At 47.4% G+C, this 13,303-nt stretch overlaps 1 protein-coding gene across 1 annotated transcript in view; it reads left to right on the forward strand.

The window, feature by feature from the left end:
• Positions 1 to 1,317: 1,317 nt before the first annotated feature.
• Positions 1,318 to 13,303, forward strand: part of LOC119440427 (nascent polypeptide-associated complex subunit alpha, muscle-specific form) — a 37,532-nt gene continuing 25,546 nt past the window's right edge. The window contains exons 1-2 of the mRNA XM_037705340.1: positions 1,318 to 1,327; positions 7,264 to 7,999. Coding sequence (XP_037561268.1) covers positions 1,318 to 1,327; positions 7,264 to 7,999 — 746 coding nt within the window. The remainder of the gene's footprint in view (positions 1,328 to 7,263; positions 8,000 to 13,303) is intronic.

Raw genomic sequence — 13,303 nt, forward strand, 5'->3', positions numbered from 1 at the left:
CGCTTGAAGTCGACCGGCCACAATAAATGTACTCGATGAACGCGAAGCTGAAACAAGCGGGCGACGCAGAAACACAGCTTACGGCGAATCAGGGGTGGCACCGGCCGCCGAGGAGCTGTTCTGTTAGCTTGCTTGCTTGTTCCTTACATGTGGCGCGTACCCACTACGGGTGATTAGCCAAGAAGCCGGCGGTAAAGGTTAAAGGGAAGGGGGATAGAGAAATTATATATAAAGAAAAAACTTTTGGTGGTATTAGAATAATTTCGAACACACGATCAGTGATTCAATGAGCTGTCCAATCATTGATTCTGAGAATTAACATGGTAGCCTTCTTGCGTCGCAGAGAAAGTCGCAAATAGCCGCGCTGATCGTCCTTTGGCTAAAGCCCATTGATGAAGCCTCGAAGGAGAGGGTATTTTGAGTACCTAAAGAAATACCCATTTTTCAGAATGAAAATTCGAGTTCCTTCCTCTGATTTCTAAATCGACGGCATGCTAGTAGAAAGTGGTCAATGTTGTCGGTTTCGTGGCAGGTAGGACACAGAGGGGACGGTGCCAGACCGGACCTGTATAAGTAAAAGTTTAATGGTGGGATGCGGCAGCGTAATTTTGTTATGGAGATTTCTAATTTACGTTTATTGTCCCACGAAAAGGACAAATGATTAAATCCGAAGTTTGGATTTTCAGTTTTGTAGAATCTTGGAAAAGAGAAAGCTTTCTAAACCTCGCCGCAGTGATATAAGACGAACAAGGCATAACGGACATAGCTGGTCCATCAAGAGATATCCGCGCAAATGTGTCAGCCATTTCATTTAAGTATATACCACGATGCCCTGGAACCCACACTAATCGTACCAGACTTCAGTTTGGAGGGTTTAATAATTTAAATGGATTGGCTACTGTAGTGTCTGAAGATGAAATAAGTGATGTGCATATACTGACCGTCAATCAGTCACTATAACCACTGCTGACAAATTTGATGGAAGTTTTCGAAGATCTAAGAGAACGGCTGATAGTTCAGCCAGAAATATGGGTGTGAAATCGGGAAAGCGTAACGCATATGACCAGGATAGTGACTCGGAGAAAATACCCGCACCCGCTTTCTCTTCATTCATTGACGCATCAGTCGCGATCAAATGATCTATTCCCAATCACGTTAAATGATCTTGTAGCATATTGCTTCGTTAGTGGACGCTTCTCGTCGGCGCGCGCTTAGAACGCCATCTTGGTCACGTGTTGAGCGTGGGAAGGGCTAACCGGGTTTCGGCCGATGATGTTTGGAGCTATATTCACGTGCAAAATCCGAGACTGCGTCCACATGTCCGCAGGTAACAAGTACAAAAGCCGTCAGAGAATTAGTTATATTTCTGCAACTATAAGCGGTACTCGTATACCCTCGGAAGTGCCGCACATCAATCATCTTAATCGCCACTACAGGGTCGAATAGTAAGATACGCATTTCTGTCCTTTGATAGACAGGATGATGATGACCATATGACGGTGGTGATGATAATGATGATCATAGGCGTATCCACCGGGGGGGGGGGGGGGGGGGGGGCAAAGTGTGCCATTGGCCCCGCCCCCCCCACTTTCGAAAGCGGGCACTTTCGGCTAAACACTGGAAAGTCCAACAAAACAACAGCTGAAGCTAAATTTTATTTCTAAATAGAGTCACCACGTTAGTAATGCTTTTCTGTACTACGTATCCCCGGTTTGGGCAGCGAGTATTGTGCCTCCTCGTGACGCGCTGTAGCGGGCGACGCGCGAGATTCGCCATACATGCTTGCATTGCGCAGAAGTCCTGGCGCTGGACAATTCCCGCCGTAACAAATTACCGCCTAACCATACTTGAAAAAAAAAACAATCGGCTTGTTATATTTAAACTTGCTGGAACTATTGAATCTCCGTCCAGAGATAGTCTGCGTAGCGTTGCAGTATAAACATATATATATATATATATATATATATATATATATATATATATATATATATATGTATACGTTATCACCATCAAAAGTCTAATCAAACCACTTAAAGGTCTAACTGCCGAATTTCTTTGTGTAATCACGACTTATCGTATATTTCCTTATTTATTCATTCATTTATTCATGATACCTCAAAGGTCCCAGAACGGGACATTACATGAGGGGTGGGCATGTAGAAAAATGGCGGGACATGTTAGGTGGCGTGACTTGAAAGATGGTCTTCAATATCAGTTTTGAAACGGGAAATGTCGGTGATGAGGGCGATGACAGAAGGAAGGGTATTCCATTCTCGGGATGTGTGCAGAAAAAAAGAACGCTGATACGTGGTGCAATGGGCGCGTGGTGGATGCACAGCATTGGGATGCGTATGGCGGGGAGAAACGATGCGCTGGAATGATGATTTGGTTACCCGTGGGCAGCGAATGAAATAACCTAAAAAATAAAAAAAGGTGAGCACTTTTGTGGCGGGAGGTGAGCGAGGGAAGACACAACCAGGATTTTAAGGCTGAGACACTTGTATTATAGGAGTAGTCCGAAAGAATGAACCTGGCAGCACGGTTCTGAACCGATTCAAGGGAATTACTCATATTAACCTGGTGGCTGTCATAGATAGCACTGGCATATTATAGTTTAGAACGGATTAGGGTTTTATATGCAAGTTCATATTCATGATACCTCAAAGGTCCCAGAACGGGACATTACATGAGGGTCTGCGAGGTGATATGTTCGTGAAAGTGACCTCGGTCGAACGTGCAGAGCCATTTCAGTGCCAATAGAACACTTAACTGTATTTTTTTTCTAAAGGCCTCTGTCACTTCTGCTTTTATCGATTTCATTTTCAGGTAGAGCACTGCACGGGCTAGGGCTTACCCGAAAGCCAGGGCCGGGCCAGGTAGAGCAGTTTTTTCTCGGGCTCGGACACGACGTGTGCTTTTTGACCCAGGCCCGGGCCGGGCTCGGGTTTTTTGGCGCGGGCCCGGGTCGGGCTCGGGCTTTCTGGTGGTGTCCATGTAACGTGCAGCGAGTTATTCTCGGGCGTCTCAACTCTGAAAAACATATTTTTTGGTCTCGGGCCGGGTTCGGGCCGATTTCGAGCCGGGCTCGGGCCGGGCTCGGGCTAAGGTAGAGGGGTGGCGGGCCGATCCGGGCGGGTAAGGTAGATTATTTCCGGGCCCGGGCCGGGCCCGGGTCTCGCCATAAAAGTTTTGATCGGGCTCGGGCGGGCAGCTCAACGTAAAAACGGGCCCGGGCCGGGCCCGGGCTGAAAAAAATCGGCCTGTGCAGTGCTCTATTTTCAGGCCGTTTATGAATAAGGGCTACCCTACTACTTGTTTCCCGGCAGCAGCAAGAACAGGAGATATTTTATACTTGGAAGAATTGAAGACCACCTTATTGTGACGTGTTCCGAAAAATTGAACTGTGGTGGTTGCTTGCGTACTCGAAAAACCGCTACTGAATACTCGCTTTCCCCCAGTTTTTATGCTTTATACAGGGAATTTAGTTGTTGATCCCGGTATCCTCAGTAAACTACGCGAGGCACGGTGTTAGCCGTGCCTCGCGGCTAACACCGTGTTAGCTCGACACCATGTTACCTCGACGTCGTCGAGGTAACAAAGGCAAGTTGACCATTTGAAACCTTGAAGCAGAGAGTCCATCATCCGTTCGAACGTGGCGAGGGGCATTGCATAAACCAAACGGCATAACCTTAAATTGGTAGAGGCCATCTGGAGTGACGAAAGCGGTCTTGGTCTTGCTCATCGACGGAAATCTGCCAATAACCAGATCGAAGGTCAATGGACGAAAAGTATTTGGCACCGTGAAGACAATCAAGAGCGTCGTCAATTCGTGGTAACGGGTAAACGTCCTTTTTAGGTGATTCGGTTTAGGTGGCGGTAATCAACGCAGAAACGCCACGTGCCATCTTTCTTTTTGACGAGCACGACCGGCGACGCCCAAGGGCTCGACGAGGGCTCAACAATGCCTTTGACGAGCATCTTGTTGACTTCCTGCTGAATAACTTGCCGCTCTGCCGTGGACACGCGATACGGTCGGCGATGAATGGGAGCAGCATCACCAGTGTTTATCCGATGCTTAACAAGGGACGTCTGACCAAGTGGGCGATTGTCAGTGTCAAATATGTCGCGGTAGGAAAGCAAAAGGCGATATAGGGCGGCTGCTTGGCCAGGGGCGAGGTCCGGAGCGACCATGGGTCGTAATGGGCCGTCGAGGTTCAAGGCATCGTGCGGGTAATCAGGAGGATCCGTAGACGCGTCGGCTGCAAAAGCAGTGACGTGGTCGTCTGTCACTGACCGGAGCGTGGCCACCGCTATGCCTTCGAATATTTATTCTAAGTACGAAACAATATCCTGAGTGACTAGCGATAAATGTTTTTGCTGTGTAGGTTCATTGCAAGCCTTTGTAGAAAGTTATATTGAAGTGTTCCAGGGTGCCATACCGCCGCTTTCCCCGAATCCTAAAGCAATTGCATGAGATATGGACTTCAATTTCCATGAAAATAGGGAGAATTTTAAGTGCAATGCGTTGCGAAAATCTCAGTTTCCTGCTTAAATGCAAGGGTTGCAGATAATTACTAAACCCGTGTTTTCCCATTTGTTCCCGTGCACCATACGGGATGCGTATAGGTTGCTTCTCTGGTGTCCTCGGCGAGCTAAACAAGGCATATTGTTTATATCTGGGGATAATGAAATTTTCTGACGAAGTAAGATGTGTATTGATGAATTACTGTTTTTTTTTATTTCCAGCAAGAAGTGCTTCAAAGCATTAAACGGGGACAAGGTTTAAAACGGAACACTAATATATGGGTAACATTTCAAAGTATGCGATGTAACTACAGGAAACTGAAATATTTACTGCAACTGTTCGAAAAAAAAAATCAGCTTCACTAAAAATCAGGTTGTAATTCACCAAGTTCGCACTCCTCAGCCGTCTTTTTCTTTTTAGTATTGAGAGTAATTTATGTTGATTGTACTTCGTTCTGTATAACCTCGACAGTACTATTATACCTTAACTAGCGATACATTTACGCTGTAGACTTAAGCAACAACTAAAATTTTTGGTTTAATCAGTAAAATTGACTGCAAGAAATGTGCATATTTTTTGAGCTACACTGCTGCTACTTGGTTGGATCAGGGACCTCTGGGCACTCAATGCCATTTGTCCCTGCATCACATATAGATTTTATAGCGACAAGTAATGCAAATTCAAATAATTTTTCGGGCCTCGATGGTTCACCATGTGTTATTGAGAAATTTGTCTATGGTCACGAATAAAAATACCTGACAGATGTATTTCCAGGCTTTTTCACTTAATATAATAGTAATTATATATATATATATATATATATATATATATATATATATATATATATATATATATATATATTGTAATGAAGAAAAAGACGCACCTAGTCTCGGGCGCTCGGACTGCGGGCGCGCTCAGAGAAAGAGAAGACGACGAGGCAGATAATATAACAGCTGGCCCAGGAACGGGTGCTGCCCACTACATACTTAAACGGCATGTTACAAGATCATTTAACGCAACTAAGAATAGATCACGTGTCCTCGCCGGACCTGTAATAAAAGTTATTTCACTCACTCACTCATAGATCACGTGATCGCGACTGACGCGTCAATGAATGAAGAGAAAGCGGGTGTGGGTATTTTCTCCGAATCACTATCCTGGTCTTATGCAGTACGCCTTCCGGATTTCACACCCATATTTTGGCTGAACTAGCAGCGATTATCTTAGCTCTGCGGAAACTTCCTTCAAATTACTCAACAGTGGTTATAGTGACTGATTCACTGTCAGTATGTACATCGCTCACTTCATCTGCAGACACTACTGTAACCAATACATTTAAATTGTTAACCCCTCCTAACTTAAGTCTGGTACGATTGGTATGGGTTCCAGGCCATCGTGGTATATTCTTAAATGAAATGGCTGACACACTTGCGCGGATATCTCTTGATGGACCAGTTATGTCTGTCATGCCTAGTTCGGCTTATGTCACTGCGGCTCGGTTTAGAAAATTTTCCCTATTACAAGATTCTACAAAACTGAAAATCCAAATGTCGGAATTTAATCATTTGTCCTTTTCGTGGGACAATAAATGGTGCCCCACACGTAAATTAGAGATCTCCATAACAAAATTACGCTGCCGAATCCCACCATTAAATTTTTACCTACACAGGTCCGGTCTGGCACCGTCCCCTCTGTGTCCTACCTGCCAGGAACCCGAAAACATTGACCACTTTCTATTATTTTGTCATCGCTTTAGTAATGAGAGGAAGAAATTCGAATTTTCATTCCGTAAATTGGGTATTTCACTAACTACTGAAAATATCCTCTCCTTCGGGGCTTCTTCAATGGGCTTTAGCCACAGGAACATCTGCGTGGCCCTCTGTGACTATATCTGTGACACAAAAAGACTACCCAGTTAATTCTCGAAATAAATAATTGGATAACTCATTAAATCGCTAATTGGTGTTTCGAAATTATTCTAATACCACCAAAATTTTGTGCTGTTTTTATACAATTACAATGATTTTAATTCTGTCTCTGCCCTGTAAATCTCTTTCCAAATTATCATAAACACTATACTTCACCCTGATTTAGTTTTCCGTCTAGTTTTTTTTTTCACCATCTCCCCCTTCCGTTTAACCTTTAACCGCCGGCTTCTTGGCCAATCCCCCGTAGTGGGTAAGCGCCACGATTGAGGATCAAGCAAGCAAGCTGTCTCTGTGTCTCTCATTCCGTTACAATGGTGCAGTCTACAACGAACCTGCCTTAAGCCGTTTCCACCTTCAGTGTTCCTCGCACGGTTCCTCGGCGTGCCGGGTCCCTCTTTCCCAGGAACGCCGTCCACGCTTACTTCGGTATGGAAACCGCCACCCTCCCACCGTCGCAAGTACCCACTGCACCGTCCGGGGATGGCGTCGAAGCCTCCTCGGCGGCTCTCCGACAGGGATATACCGATGCCCTTGTCCACGCCATCGCCGAGCTGACACAACAGCTCCAGAGTATGACGACCGCCTTCGCATCCGTCAGCGGTTGCGTCCTGCCTGGGAACGCCGTCCACGCTTCCCTGCAGCCGGCGTTCGTGGACATACCGACGTTTTGCGGCTTTCAAGACGACGTCATCCTTTGGGTTCGAAACATCAATGCCCTGGGTGATCGTCATGCCTGGCCAGACCACACAAGATGGCTGGTTGCCGTGAAACGACTCTGCGGTGCAGCCAAGGCATGGGACAATTACGCAGGCACTAAACTTGGGTCGTGGCCTGAATGGAGTGCAGCTCTGATCGCTGCTTTCAGCCCGCTCACGTATGCCTGCGTCGAGCCCGACCAGCAGTGCTCTACGGCCGGATCTCCTCAGGAGCACCACTTTGACGCACCAGTCGTGCCCAGTAACGCCTCGCCAGGGACGCCCGGAGGCTGCCCCGCCACAGAAGCCGGCTCCCCGAGTGTCGTCGCGGGCCCCATCGCAGACGGTGGGAAGCGCAAGGCGACTACCACTCCCGCTTCGAGTCACCACCGAGTGGCAGATCCCAAACCAGCATCATTAGCTCCACCACAACCTCTGAACACGCAGCAAGTCACCGCTGCTACTTTCACGCGGCCGTCTACGCCGGCTGAGCTGCTGCGACGAAAACCGTGCATAGCTCAGAATCCGCAGCATCTTGCCACTGTAGCTGCACCCGGGAAGGTTTTGGCAGATTGCTCCGCCACCTGCCCCACTGTAGACCCAGAGCGAGAGCCATTTGTACCACCACGGCTCCTCGACTCTGCGGCGGCTTTCGACACCGTACCATCGCTTTCAGAGACCAAGACCACTTTTGGTCCAAAGCATTCAGTGCAACGGCTCTCAGCCACTTCAACGCAGGGGCGCATGGAGGCGCCGACGCTACCACTCCGAGAGCCCGACCAGTCCACGGATCATGGCAGGGAGATGCTTCCTGACTCGTCGGAGCCACATCTCTGCATGTCTACGCAGCCGTTGGCCGAGTTGGGGGCATTATCATCAAAGACCTGCCCGCACTCGATAGACGCACAAGACGCGCGGGACCGCGGACGAGACGCCCGAAAGACCAGTCGCGCATTAGTCGCGGTTTTTCTTTGGTCGCGGCTGATTCGAGCGCAATGGCGGGCGTCGATAAGTTTGCGGCAGCGTTACGAGGGGGCACGCCACGGCTGAGCAGAGCGGCTGCCCATCGTGCAGGATCACCAGCCCTACGGGCCCACTGCGACAGGATGGTCGTCGACGAGACGTGCGACCAGAGCACAACAGTCAGTGCCGACCCCCGAGGAGCTGGTTGCGCGCTGGACGGTCTCAACGACGACTACTTCCGACGATGACTATGCAGCGATTTTGCAGCATCAGCGCGCCCTCACAACCACCAGAGCTGTCTTCAGCAGCGTGGCCGAGTGTAATGAAGAAAAAGACGCACCTAGGCTCGGGCGCTCGGACTGCGGGCGCGCTCAGAGAAAGAGAAGACGACGAGGCAGATAATAGAACAGCTGGCCCAGGAACGGGTGCTGTCTCTGTGTCTCTCATTCCGTTACAATATATGTATATATATATATATATGGAGAGAGAGAGAGACAGAGTTGGATCTGCGGTTTGCCCCCCCCCCCCCCCCCCCCCCACTCGAGAAATAGGTGGTACGCCTCTGATGATGATCCCAAGCACTTGCACGCACCCTCAACAGGGTGATTTGCCCAGAAGCGCCAGGAAACCAGTGAGACAGCCTTGTAATGTTTTTGAAAGCTTTACTGTTCACCAATGATGAAATTAATTAATTAAACTCTTTGGATTTTGCGTGCCAAATACAATTCAAAGATTACACATTTACTATTTGTATTAGGAAATAAACTATTGGGTATTTTTGAATGCTCGAAACTAACGAAACCTTTCGCAACAACCGACTGTTAAAGTCTGGTTACTTTTCTCCACCTGCTAAACAATGCATCGCAATTTACCAGAAGTGAAACAACAGCCAAAATTTTCCAAGCAATGCAGAAACAAAAGAGGTAACGCAAGCTTTGCTTCCGGTTTCGCGGCGGAAGCCTACATGACAACCTGTAAATATTGCTTGTAGTTTCTCCTTTAACGCTTTTGGAAGTCTAGTCATGTTGCAGTTTTAACTTTTACGCTAGAAGGAGTGATGTTTTCCTCGCAACGGGCCCTTTTACAATTGTCTACGGCACACAAGTCCGTCAGCAGCTTCTTTGTTTTCCCCAGAACTTCTGACCTTTTTCTTTTTTTTTTCTACCATTTGCTTTGCGTTTTTGGAAAGCTAGTCATACAGCAGCCATTCATTCTTGGAAACCTTGTCTGCAGATAGGCGCTAATGTTGTTGATAGGTTATTGGTGCAGGTTCTTTTATGGCAATTAGTGATTTTGTGTTTAAAACTGATCCTCGCCTCTGATAGAATTTTTTCTTTGCTTTGCTTTTCTTTGCTTATTTTCTGTAAATAAATACGTCTGCGTTTGGCTATTCTATGTTCGATTTGATATTGGATATTTGCTATTCGTAATTCTATTCGTATTCGAAAAAGTTTATAATCGCCCACTTCTAATATACGTAATCGTAAGAGCTCCACTGGCCGGCCGCCTTTGCTAATAACGTGTAACGTCATCGCCAATGGCTGGCACCTGCTCTTATACGATCTGCTCTATAGCGTAAGTGCGTTTTATTGTCAAAACAGGCCTGGTGCGCCGCCTCTTCGTGGTGGTGGCATCTGTAAGTGAGCCATTTCGCAAAGCGTGGAGCAGCGCAAAGCACGCGGATCACGCCACTTCGGGAGGGGCCTCTCCTGCGCTAAAGAACGAAAAATAATAATTTCGACGACGATTACGCTACTTCTTAATGCGAATTTTGAGCGCAGCTCTATACGTGTTTGCATATCTCGATATATTGGCTGGCGTGAATAATTTGTGTCGAGCGGCACGTCGCAAACGGAGGGAAGTGTGGCGCGACTGCCTCGCTAATCGGGAGATCGCGAGAGGCAGCGCGTGGGTGACGCGTGGGTGCGATTCACAGCAGCCACCGCATACAGACCGCCGCTAATGCAGCGCTTTGCTTCCATATATGGTATCGTTGGCGTCATCGGTGAACAGACAACGCGCGCTGCTCTAGCGCCATCTCGTACAGCCATCGTCGCCACAGAGCCCGTTTTGCGCGGCACTACGCTTTTTTCTCACGCTTCCGCCATACCCTCCTCCTCCGCTTTCCTCCTCGTGCTCTCTTCGCTATCGCCGTCTTTCATCCTTCGCCGCGCTCGTTCGCTCGGTTACGAGGGTCGCAGACGCTCGCCGCAGGAACGGGCTCCTAAGAGCTGCGCTCTAAAATCATGGCGCAGTAAAGACACGGACAAAGACGCAGTGCACATGATAGGCGCCGAGATTTTGCCTTCTTCATTATGAACCATATCACCCAAGAAAACGCGTTTTGCTAAGCCGCAGCTTTCCTGCATACTTGTCTGTAGACGGCGCCTCATTATGGCTTGCTGTGAGTTTATTGGGGAGTTTCTATTCAGTCGTAAAATGAACAAAAAAGGGGGGGGGGGGGGGGGGACGCTCTCCAACCGGCACCAACAGGAGTTGAAGTAATTGGTAAAACCAGATTTTCTCTCTGTTTTTTTTTTTTTTTGACGCGCAATGTGTGGGGGAGAATGATGGCTATTTTCGCCTATAGTTACCTTAAAATACATTTCGTTTTCTTCTTTTTCCCTATGAACCTGCAGTGACAAGTCAGGAATGCAGGCAAAGCTGCGTTCAAAAGCGTGATGCACCTAGAAAATAGTTCCCTTGCAGGTCACGCAGACACGAAGAGTAAACGCCGTAGTGGTTCTGCAACAATGAAAATACCACGGTCTCGCACCAAACACGCGAAACACTCAATGCCGATGAGTGTGGAGATAAAGAAAGACAGCTCAGAGCATGGAGAGAAGGTGAGAGAGAGGGAGAAAGAACTTAACATGAACTGGAGATGTTAGTCTGACCGAATGTATGACGTGCTATATACTCCTGATAATTAGGGTGGAACATGACATAATTTTTATAAAACATGAAAAGGTTAAAAAATACCCAAGTAATTTTTTTTTGAAAGAGAAGGAAATGCGAGAACACTCATTCATACAACAAAAATATAATTCTTCGAACAAAAAAATGCACTTCAATAAAAGGAATGCGCGAACGGAGTAAATTCTACAGGACTTGATTAAGGCCTTTATGAAGTGCTAAGCAGAAGCAGCGCTCCTCCAAGTTACGAAAACACCTCGCAGTTCAAAGCGTTCATCGCGACCTCTATCGCGACGCACGCGCTTTCAGTTATATGTCATTCATGTAGACGTTTGAGTAATTTCTTGAAGTTTGGGAAAACTTGCACGTGCAATTTATGTGCATGGTTGCATAGCATGCCCTATAGCACGGCGATAGCCGCGCTCTTAGTCTCGCACCCTCCCTTGTCACCCTTGCCCTCATAGATAAGGTGGCTCTAATTAAAGCGCTTCGGCGCAAGTCACCAGCTCACTTTTGTTTGTACAACCATGGAATATAGGATTCCATTCTATCAGCGTGGTTGCCTTGCTGTGAACACGAGGCAAGTCCTGCCGAAGAAGAAAAGGATTTTATTTAATCATAAGTCGGGAAGTTGCACAATGATCATCTGGGCCTGTGGCATACCAGGAGAGAAAATGGGCCCATGCAGAAATTTGTGTTGAAACGCCAGGTAATAAAGCGCGTGTTATGTTTATGTATACACCCATTTAGGAAATAAGATATTCAGTATAATACAAACTATACAAATTCAATGTACAGGGTGTTTTCTTTTTTAGACAATACAATAACTTTTTTTAATAAAAAAAAACTGTAAGCTGAGCGAACGTGGCATTCTTGCAGACGAGTTCCTAGGCGAGGCAGGTATACTTTGCTGCTAATAACGTGAGTTTCAGAAGACTAATTAAGAAAATTTTATTGAATAACTTTTTATTAGTGCTTAGGGGCCGGGCCGTTGTTTAAATGGTAAATTTGAAGGCAGTCACATTTTAATGCACCCCCATTTTAAAGATCTTGAAAGTGGCACCTAATTTGAAATAGTGATAATGGGATTTCAGCGGTAAATCTAGGCAATATCGAAACCGAGCGCAGAAGTCGCTCCGCTATCATACCAGACTGACATACCCTGTGACGGGAAGCGCGAGGAAGTTTGAAACCGAACGTCTCGGCCAGTAACGGCAGCTACTGACACGGCACGCTTTGCCTGGCAAGCATGTCGCCATTCAAACTTCACCCCACATTTCTTTACGGGGTGTTGCCGTGTGACGCGCAGCGGGATGCACTCAGTCTCGATAGTGCCTCGAGTGAGTTTTGGAATTTGATTATGAATATCTCGAATAAGGTGCGATTTTCTAGATTCTTAAAAGGTGGGTGTGCATAACAAATGTCACTGCCTCCAAATTTGTCATTTATGCAACCACCCGCAAGGCACTAATAAAAAGGTAATTAATAAATTTGTGTTAAATAGTCTTCTCAAGCTCACGTTATGAGCGGCGTAGCATGTCCGCCTCGCCTATAGAACTCGTCGGCAAAAACGCCACTTTCGCTACTAGCTCTCACTACTTTTTAGGGGCGAAGCACCTTAGGGTCGAGGCTTGTCCGTCCGTCCACGTTGTCCGTGCTCACGGCCAACGTTGGCCTCACCGTAGCCATAGTAACCAGGAAGGCGGAGGAGGGCGGCGCGGCGCATGCGGTCTCCTCCTCGCCAGCACCTAGCACACTTCCCGACTCCCGCTTCTCTTCTCTCCGCGGCGCGCTCCCTCAATGCCCACGCAAAAGACGTCGAACGAGATCCCATACTAATGAAAGCAGACGTCCTTTGCTTTACCGAAACGTGGAACGCGACACCGCACATCAATTGATTCTTCCCCGTCGTCTGCACAGAAGCAGAGCGTTCGGCGGGTGGTGTTGGGATGAACGTGAAATCGCCAGAGACCGCGGTGGCTCTCGACCTAACAATAACGAGCCAATCTCACAACGGCGAACACGCTGCAATAAAACTGTCTGACTTCACCGTCGTCATGACAGTGTACTTGGCCCCGAATCTCTCCCGAGGCAACGTAGAAAAGTACATCGATCTAGCCATGCGCGAATACAAAACAAAGTACAACAACAACCCCTTCGTACTTTTCGGAGAGTTCAACGTAGACATCAAGGACAGCGACTGGCTTGTGCAGTATATGATGTCTCGATACGCTCTACGATGCATTTCGTATGACTGTAAACAACCAACAACCACC

This window comes from Dermacentor silvarum, chromosome 1 (genome assembly GCF_013339745.2).
Source record: "Dermacentor silvarum isolate Dsil-2018 chromosome 1, BIME_Dsil_1.4, whole genome shotgun sequence".
Classification (NCBI taxonomy): domain Eukaryota; kingdom Metazoa; phylum Arthropoda; class Arachnida; order Ixodida; family Ixodidae; genus Dermacentor; species Dermacentor silvarum.